The sequence below is a fragment of the Ctenocephalides felis genome, unplaced genomic scaffold (assembly GCF_003426905.1).
Source record: "Ctenocephalides felis isolate EL2017-DRISC unplaced genomic scaffold, ASM342690v1 CF-g0.4_SCAFFOLD_00551, whole genome shotgun sequence".
Classification (NCBI taxonomy): domain Eukaryota; kingdom Metazoa; phylum Arthropoda; class Insecta; order Siphonaptera; family Pulicidae; genus Ctenocephalides; species Ctenocephalides felis.
In genome coordinates this window covers 35,442-45,696 of record NW_020536705.1, presented here as the reverse complement: position 1 = coordinate 45,696, position 10,255 = coordinate 35,442, and the positions used below count along the sequence as shown (strand labels likewise).

At 33.1% G+C, this 10,255-nt stretch overlaps 1 protein-coding gene across 1 annotated transcript; it reads right to left on the bottom strand.

The window, feature by feature from the left end:
• Positions 1-170: 170 nt before the first annotated feature.
• On the bottom strand, positions 171-929 carry LOC113366138. Its single transcript, XM_026607702.1, has one exon. The coding sequence runs from the start codon at positions 927-929 to the stop codon at positions 171-173; it is 759 nt and encodes a 252-aa protein (XP_026463487.1).
• Positions 930-10,255: the final 9,326 nt, after the last annotated feature.

The window sequence follows — 10,255 nt, the reverse complement described above, 5'->3', positions numbered from 1 at the left end:
TGTTCCATTTGCTGCTGAAAGCCCAAATGAAATTTTCTTACGGGACATCTCACAAACTGCGCGGGTACACACATACATCGGATCCAGTGTCTATCAAAACTCACATTTGTCTTCTTATCTGTGATGAAAATGCGGGCGTGAGTTATTTGGGCGTTTGTCACTAGTCGCCATTAGTGACCGCCCGTATCGTTTCCCGACTTAAAATTACATGGCGATATACACCTCCTCGCATGACTTCCGTAGCGTCTATGAAACCGACATAAGTTATCTTGTCGTCTTCTAAACGACACTTCCTTCTTATGATACATTTGAATCTTATCCAAACGCTTTGAAACAGCTTCGATATCTTGACGCAATTGACGCAGATCAGCATTCTTTGTTTCAATCTCAGAGGTTTGTGCATCTGTAATCACAGCTACACGCTGCTGTGAATGGTTAATAAATAAGCGGTCAGCTAGTTCACCTATCTCTTGAATTGACTGTGTTCCAGAAGAAATCTCCAAAAATGGTTGAATTTCCACTGGAAGTCTGGATAACCATATGGCTTTAACTGCGTTATCGGTCATCGAAGTCCCGACTAAAGTCCTCAAATGACGTAGGTATTGAGAAGGCGTCCTATCACCCAAATCTACATCAGACATAAACAACTGCAACTTTGACTTCTCCGAAGTGCCTAACCTTGAAATTAACGCAGCTTTTAATGTAGAATAAGGCTTCTCTTCAGGCTCATTGATTATTAAATCTCGCACTTCGGTTGAATGTCTAATATCCAACCTGGTAACCAATAATCCATATTTCTCCTTCTCATCGTGGATATTGGAAGATGCGAATGCCTTCTCTACCAAAGCAAACCAAAGTTGCAAGTCATTTGGAATAAATTCAGGAATGTGCAGTTTGTGGCAGCTAAAATGTCCGTGTTGGCGCGGCATAATATCAAACGACAGGAGTCACCACTATCGGAAATCAAACAATTTGCCGATTAATAAAATATTTATTCATTTATACCATGATAAATTTCATGAATTTATTTGAACCAAAACTTTACAAGTTCAAAACAAATGATCCAACAAAAACCCATGTCAATTATTATTTTTGTGTCGCTTACTAAAATTGACGCGACCTGCCAATCTCCCACATATTTTTATTTCTATTTTTCTTGGTTGCAAATATGAATTTCGATAATTTGTGATTTGATTTATGATTATAGTACTGAATCCTAGTTAGCACTATAATCTTTCCAAGGGAGATGGTGTTGTGCCATCTGACACTTATGTTCACCGTCCTGAAGTTTGAAAGTGTTGAAGATTAATACTAAACGCTCTGTGTCTACTATGTTTATGTATATATGTTTGTCTTTTGTTTTTATGTAAAACAAGTGATTGTTAATAATGTTTGTAATGAATGTGATTAGTTAAAGAATATATAATCAGTCAGTCTGTTTTTTATCCTTCTGCATAAACGGTTGTATTATTATTCACATAAACTTTCAACATAAATTCTACAGGTTATGGGCCCAGATCCCATGTTTTTTTAAGTTTATTGAATAACAGTTTAGTGCCTTTTTAATCATTATGTCGTCGGGATACTTGGTGAATGTACCAAAGTTAAAAGGACGTGAAACATATGACGATTGGGCGTTTGCAGCAGAAAATTTTCTAATCTTAGAAGGTTTAGCGGAATGCATTGTAGAGCCAAAGCACGAGGCAGAAATTGATGTGATCAAGGATAAAAAGGCGAGAGCAAAATTGATATTAACATTAGATACAAGTTTATATGTACATGTAAAGAAACAAAAACCTCAGCCCAGCTATGGTCCAAATTAAAGGCGATGTATAGTGATTCAGGTTTCACTCGAAGGATTAATCTCTTACGGACATTAATTTCTACTAGATTAATTAATTGTGAATCCATGAGCTCATATGTCAATCAAATAATAGAAACAGGGCAGAGATTGAGGGGAACAGGATTTAATATTGATGATGAGTGGATAGGCTCTTTGCTCTTGGCAGGATTGCCGGAAAAGTTTTCGCCGATGATTATGGCGATTGAGCATTCCGGTATAGCCATTACAACGGACACAATAAAAACGAAGCTGCTGGATATAGGCAACGATGTTGCAGTTAATAATGATGAGAGCGCCTTTGTAGCAAAACAAAATGGCAGGTACAAGCAGCGCCAAGTTTCAAACTCCAACAATTTTGATACTAAAAAGGAAGTTAGGTGTTTTAAATGCAAAAGACTTGGTCATTATAAAAATAAATGTCGTTTCAATAATGTGAATAATGAGCCTGATAAAAATGAATTTAACAGAGTTTTTTCAACTGGTAGTTATAATAAAACAGATTGGTATGTTGATTCTGGAGCCAGTATTCATCTTGTGAATGACAATAACAATTTAAGAGAATACAACAAGAAACCTGATGTGCAGGAAGTAAGGACAGCTAACAATATGCAATTGAAGGTAGTGTCTTGTGGCAGCGTTTCTCTTAGGACAGCGGTTTATGGTCAAGTTTATGATGTTGAAGTACAGGATGCTCATTATGTACCACAATTGTCAGCAAATTTATTATCTGTTAGCGCTCTTACCAGAAAGGGTAACAGGGTTGTTTTCAATGATAATAAATGCAAAATTTATAGCAAAAATAACACTTTGGTTGCAGTGGCGGTACTTACAGGTGGAGTATATAAACTTATGATAAATAATATTAATTGTTTGTTAGTTACAGATCCTAAGTCAGGAAATTTATGGCATAGACGGTTAGGACATATAAATAAAACAGATTTGTGTAAATTGAGTAAAGGCTTGGTGAAAGGACTCACCATATCCGAGAAGGCAACATCAGACATAAATAATTGTATAGTTTGTTGTGAAGGAAAGCAAACTAGATTGCCATTCAAACACAAAGGTTCAAGAGCAGTAAAAGTTCTGGAATTAGTTCACTCTGATGTTTGCGGTCCAATGGAACAGTTATCTATAGGTGGTTCGCGATATTTCTTGAGTTTTCAAGATGACTATTCAAAGATGTGTTTTGTTTATTTTTTAAAGTCAAAGGATGAAGTTCTTCGTTGCTTCAAAGAGTTTAGGGCTGTCGTTGAAAAGCAACAGGGTATGCCAATTAAAACACTAAGAACTGATAACGGTGGCGAATATTGTAATAAAGTATTTCAGGAGTATTTGAAAGAAAATGGTATTATTCATCAAAGAACAAATCCATATACACCTGAACAAAATGGGATTGCTGAAAGACTAAATGGACTTTGGTAGAAAAGGCCAGATGTCTAATATTTGATGGTCAGTTAGATAAGAAGTTCTGGGCAGAGGCTGTTAATACAGCAGCATATTTGAAGAACAGAAGTGTAACAAGTGATCTAACAAAAACACCTTTTGAATTATGGTGGAAGAAAAAACCTGATGTTAGTCACATTAAGATATTTGGAAGCGTTGTAATGGATCATGTACCGAAGCAGAAAAGATCAAAATGGGACAGAAAATCTGTTAGAAAGATTTTGATCGGATATGCAGACAACGTTAAAGGATATAGATTATTTGATCCAGTCACAAATAAAATTTCCACAAGTAGAAATGTAGTTATTATGGAAACTATTGACGACGAGCCTAGCAAGAACCCAATAGAACCAGTAGAGAACAGTGTTTCAGTGGGGGTTAATGAAATGCAGCCTGTAACTGAAGAAAAGGATCAAAATGCTGGCAGTGATCATGAACAAAATATTATAGAAATACGAAAGTCTGAAAGAACAAGAAAGAAGAAAACGTTTGATGATTATGTCACATATGCGTGTAACAACTTTCCAATGGAAGAACCAAAAACAATTAAGGAAGCAATGTCAAGACCAGACAAGCAATATTGGATGGACGCTATAGCTGAAGAATTAAAATCTTTCGAGGAAAATAAGGCCTGGGAGTTAGTGAATATGCCAGAAAACTGTAGTATAGTGGACTGCAAGTGGGTTTTTAAACGAAAAGTAGATACTGAAAACCAAGTACGATATAGAGCTCGGTTGGTAGCTCGAGGTTTCACTCAACAGTATGGTGTAGATTATGATGAGACTTTTTCTCCAGTCGTTAGGCATTCAACCTTAAGATTATTAATGGCTTTATCAGTAAGATTAGGATTAAGCATAACGCATTTAGACGTCACAACAGCTTTTCTGAATGGACATTTAAAAGAATTGGTATATATGAAGAAACCAGATGGCTATAGAGATAACAGTAGCAAAGTATTGAAATTAAACAAAGCTGTATATGGTTTGAAACAATCGTCTCGAGTTTGGTATCAAAAGGTTGAGACAGTTTTACTTGGGCTGGGTTACAGAAAATCTAAGTATGAACCATGCATGTTTATAAAAGGTAATAATAATACTATGACTGTAATAGCATTGTATGTTGATGATTTTTTCGTTTTTTCAAATGATATAGCTGAAAATAGTAAATTGAAGACCGAATTGAATTTAAAGTTCAAAATCAAAGATTTAGGTAAAGCCAAATGTTGCTTAGGAATCAGGATCAATTATGAAAAAGATGGTAGTATAATATTGGATCAGGAGAGGTATATAGATCAACTACTAAATAAATTCAATATGCAAGATTGCAAACAAGCAGGTACACCTATGGAAAGTGATTTGAAATTGTCTTCAGGTAAAATTGAACAGGAGTTACCCTATCAACAACTCATTGGAAGTCTAATGTATTTAGCTGTTATGACAAGACCTGATATTGCGTATAGTCTGAGTTATCTTAGCCAATTTAACAATTGCTATGATAGCAGTCACTTCAAAAGTGCAAAGAGGGTGCTAAAGTATTTGCAGGGCACTAAGAAGTATGGCTTAAAATTTAAGAAGGATTCAGAGAATCTAGTAGGATATACTGATGCAGACTGGGCAAGTGACAACGTTGATAGAAAATCATACACAGGTTTCTGTTTCAAATTCTCCAATAGTATTATATCTTGGGAAAGCTCTAAACAGAAAACTGTAGCATTGTCAAGTACAGAAGCCGAGTACATGGCAATATCAGATGCTTCCAAAGAAGCGATATACTTAAAAAATTTGTTAATGGAGTTAACGGATGTAGATGAGAGTGTACGTATTTACAATGATAACAAGTCAGCGCAAAAACTCTCATACAATCCAGTTTTCCACAAAAGATCAAAACACATTGATGTGAGACATCATTTCATCAGGGAAGCAATTGCAGATGGTGTGATCGATCTAAAGTATATACAGACAAATGATATGCCTGCTGATATATTCACGAAGAGCTTAAGTGTACATAAGCATTTGAAGTTTTTAAAGCTGTTAGGTATGAGTACACAAGTTGTTTAGTATAGTGGGGGTGTTGAAGATTAATACTAAACGCTCTGTGTCTACTATGTTTATGTATATATGTTTGTCTTTTGTTTTTATGTAAAACAAGTGATTGTTAATAATGTTTGTAATGAATGTGATTAGTTAAAGAATATATAATCAGTCAGTCTGTTTTTTATCCTTCTGCATAAACGGTTGTATTATTATTCACATAAACTTTCAACATAAATTCTACATTCGACAGATATCATTGCTCTGGCAACACAGTACGCGAGGCTTTGGGAAGAACAAACATGATTGCTATGGCAACCCAGGACGCCAGGTTTTTGAAAAAAAGAAGCCGGCTAACTCTCTCTGATTTGAACCGCCATAACACATACATCGTATACAAGAACTATTAATTTCCAATACTATATTTTTTGTGAATAAACTATATTATAAAGATTACCAGATTTATAAATTTCCACGCTAAAGGCACAACACTGTTATCAACATCTGGTTTTTGAAACATAGTAAAATTCCGAGAATAGCAAAATGGCGTTGGCGTCGTGTTTCGTTTGGTTTAAATTTATTTATTATTATATTTCAATTTCCATTTGTGTAAAAATGCCTAGAACAAAAATGTTTGTGTTAGTGTTGTGGTTGGAATCAAATCCACGTTGCACGGATATATTTCCTTTGAGAAGTATTTACCTTACAGATAGATATGTGAATGCAATCACAAAATTAAAGTGGAAAAAAGGCAATAATATTAAGGCAGGCAGAGGCAAAGCAAAGGTTTTGGCTATTAACGGTATGTATATCTCAATGATTATCTCATAAAATGTATTAAATTTATTTTTAACAGAAAACATTGAATTTTAGATTATATGCAATTCTTGAATAATATGATTGTTAGTGTAGACGGCGACTTAGATGTTCCTGCTAACAAAAGATTTATGGAAAATATTATTCAGGAAAATTTACAAGAAAATCGAAAGGTAGAGCAGATAGTTGCTCTATCGAATCGAAAAGTCATGGATGCCAGACTAAGGGTAAAGCCAACTATTTTTGATGGTGGTAATGTACTTAGTAGCCTCACTAATGTTGACCAGGAGTATGTGATACGTGATAATACACCCATTGATTATGTTGACGACCAAGGCAACGTGCTTCTTATTAATGGAGCTCCTGAGTCTACACTTGATGAGATTCAAGAAATAATTAGTATCAATGACAGTGATTCTGAAGAGAGTTGTAAATCAGCAGAACTCAAATGCTCAGAGGACCATATTAAAGCAGTCCCTCTGACAATTTCTTTTAAAGGTACAGTATAATATTTTAAAAATAATGTTTTTTATATTGAATCACTACATGTTACTATTGAATTAGTTAGCCCAGAAATAATAGGGAGTGCACGTGTGTGGCTAGCTGCATTGGAGCTTGCATATAAAACACAGAATGAGGTGGACAATATCGAGAATATGCAATCAAGTGCAATGATAGAATTAAATTATAATTTCAGGGTAGTTTTAAACTTTTCTTCATGAACCATGTAATATTTATGCAGAGTGCACTGTGAGTCTTTTTACTTTTTTCTTTATTTAAATGGTATACAAACTCCATATGTGACCCATTCAAGAGCAAATTGACCTTTAGTTCACACTGTAAATACAGATAATGTAATTGAGGATATAATTTATGATCGAATCAACAATCTTTTTCTACTTATATAGATTCCAGCATGCTTCTACACTCCTGGAGAAAACATGGTAAATCGATGAATAAAATGCTTGCTTTTATAAGATATTTTCAATGCTAGAACTAAATATGTTTAATTATGTAGGAAGAAATATCTCCAGGATGTGGATTCTTTCTTCCAAAAAATAAAATTATATATATATTGAGCAAATGTCCAAACTGAAAGTTCTCGTTTATGGGGAGCAGTTAAAAAATGTCTCAGCCACTGGGATGAGGAGTAAGAGGTCTCCAATCGATCAAAAATTATTTGGAGTGTTAATTGGTAAATTTTTAAACATGCATTTTAAACAAAGCTCAAGTACGAAAAACATTTCCGCATGATTAAAAATAAATAAAATTTAGAATTACATTTGTTCCCCATGACTTAATAAGTAATGCAATTAAAAACGCTGGCCTATTATTACACAGATTTTCCTATAACTACCTTCAAACACATTATTAACACTGTTCTGAATTGGTCTTATTTTAATTGTTTCAATAGCTGTTATTCACAAATTAAAGGTATTGCCATGGGGCGCAAACTTCTAACAAATGTCCGTGATCGCTTGCATGATTCGCGCTTACGACGCTAGTTAGCGCAGATGTCGCGAGTATCCACTCCCGTCATGCGTAAGTCGAACGCTATGATGAATACGAGCAATTCCAATCCCTCCCGTAAACCCCTTCTCTATACTGTGCCCGTAAATCTCCATTACGTTCGTAGTTCGTTTAGATATAATGTTCAGGAGCCACTAAATTCTGATAACATGACAGATGGGTTTTGACGTTCAAAAAGCACCTACGCTCTGAAGTTGGCTCCGGGATAGAGCATAACCTGTCATTTCGTGGAATATTTTTCACATTTCATAGTTACAATAAGTATTTTTTAGGATTTTTTACTTAGATTGCGTAAGTTTGTTTTTAGTTTAGTTACGTGTTTTTTTAGATTATTACTTAGCTTGCGTAAGTTTATTTTTAGTTTCATATTTTTACTATTTAGATACTTACTTTTATTTCACTTTAGGTTACATTCTATTTTATAAGCTTATTTTTAGATTTTGCTCATTTACATTAGGTTACATTCTATTTTATAAACTTATTTTTAGATTTTGCTCATTTAAGTTTATATTTAGTTTAGAATTAATAGCATTTAGATACTCACTTTTATATATTTACTTTTTAGCTTCTAATTTTCTTTACATTTATTACGATACGTTTTATTACCTTCATTACTTTTATTTTATATTTCACTTTATTACTTTACTTATGTGGCAACATGGACAGCAACTTTTTCTGTACCGAGTGTCAGATTCCATTCACAGCTCGTAGCTCCTTGTATCGCCACATGAGACAAAAACATGACAAAGAGCCAAGAGCTGTTTATCCCAATGCGTGTGCTTTAAGCCACTTGCTTAAGTTAATGCCACTTGCTAAAAGTTGTTACACTTTTTTTTATTCTCGGTTGCGCTTCGTATGTTGGTATGACAAAGAAATGTCATATTCTCAGAAATTAGCTTCGTGTGTCATTTGAATAATATTGTGTGGGAAGCCATTTTGAATCAAGTGCTGTTTACCAAAAATTTTCAAATTAAAATTGTAAAGTTTCTACGCGGATTTGAGATATTATCTCACCTTTTGGACAATCTCTGGATTGGCACGAATTTTTCAAGACTAAGACTGGCCAAATCCATTCAGCCGTTTTCGAGTTTTATTCGGACATTTGAAAGACAGCTCCATTTTTATATATATAGATATATATATATATATATATATATATATATATATATATATACACACACAATTTGGTTCATAAAATGTTTATTGAATGTGAAAATAAGTTCAATAACGCATTCTTGCCTTCAAAACCTCAAACAACCAAAATACTAACAAATAAATTTAAGAAATCGCTAAAAATTGTTTTATACAATTGTATATAAAATATTTAAAGGCTGGCACAGTGCATGCACAGGAATATTTATAAAATTATAATATAAATAAATGTTCTATACTGTTGAGTAAAAATTTCGTCATGATATTAAGGGAGCAATTCTGCCTAATAAAATAGCGTTGTCATGGCAACGCTATCTTATGCTTGTTCTTGGTATTGAAAATTATGAAAATGTCTATCACATTGCTGTGCGATCAGGCGTATTTTACATATAAACAAGCAAGGAATAATGTTATAACAGAATTCTATTTTTTTTTTAAATTACAATATCTGTAATAACTGCTACATAATATAACATCTAGTAGCATATGTGAATAATAACATAAATATAAATAAAATAGAGTACAAGATAAAGGATAGTACACCTAAGTCTGTTTTTACACGGTTTTGATATAACACGGTTTGAAAATTGAATATTTTTAATTTTTTTACACGATTTTATTCCATTTAGCACGATTTGAAATTTTATGTACTTAAATTTATTTTGTCAAATTTAATTTTTGCGAAGTATGTTCATATCACAAAAAAGTATTTATGAAAGAAAAAAGTCTGAAACCATCGATAGTATCGATAGTTTGCGAACACTAGCTTAAAGATTTAATAAAATAAACATGAATTCTTGTTTTTCACTAATTTTAATAGGTATCTCTAAAGATTAGGAACAAATCACCCATTTTTGTATAAGATCAATGTCTTTTTTTACACGTTTTTTTTTACACGGCTTCTTCTGGAACCAATCTACCGTGTAAAAACAGACTTAGGTGTATTTTCATCAAAATGATATGCGTATTATGATGATTTAAATATAAATAGAAGCAAATAATGATGATAATAAAATTAATAATAAAATTTTGAATAACAAAAATAATACTAGAAAAACAATAAAATAGAATAAAAACAGTAAGTGGCAAATAATAATAAATATAACAAAACAGAATTCTAAATGGTGCAGTTTTTATAAGATTTTTTCTTGCTTGTTTAGGGGGCGTCCATTGATCACGTAAAGTTTTTAGGGGGGATGGGGTTTGACAAAAAATCAAGAAATATCACGAAGGGGAAAGGGGTATAATAAGATATCACGTGTATTTATTTTTTACCTGATTTAAAAAAAAATCCAAACTTTTAAAAAAAATCAAAAATATTAGTTTTTTTTGTAACTAAAAATACATGTAATGTGTTTGATGGAAGGTTTTCTGGGGTTCAAAAATCCTTAAAAAATCGATCACGTGATTAATGGGCGCCCCCTTTATACGTAAAACTCGC

Coding starts and splice junctions, on each gene's coding strand:
- LOC113366138 (XM_026607702.1), bottom strand. CDS start 929: ATGCCGCGCCAACACGGACATTTTAGCTGCCACAAACTGCACATTCCT.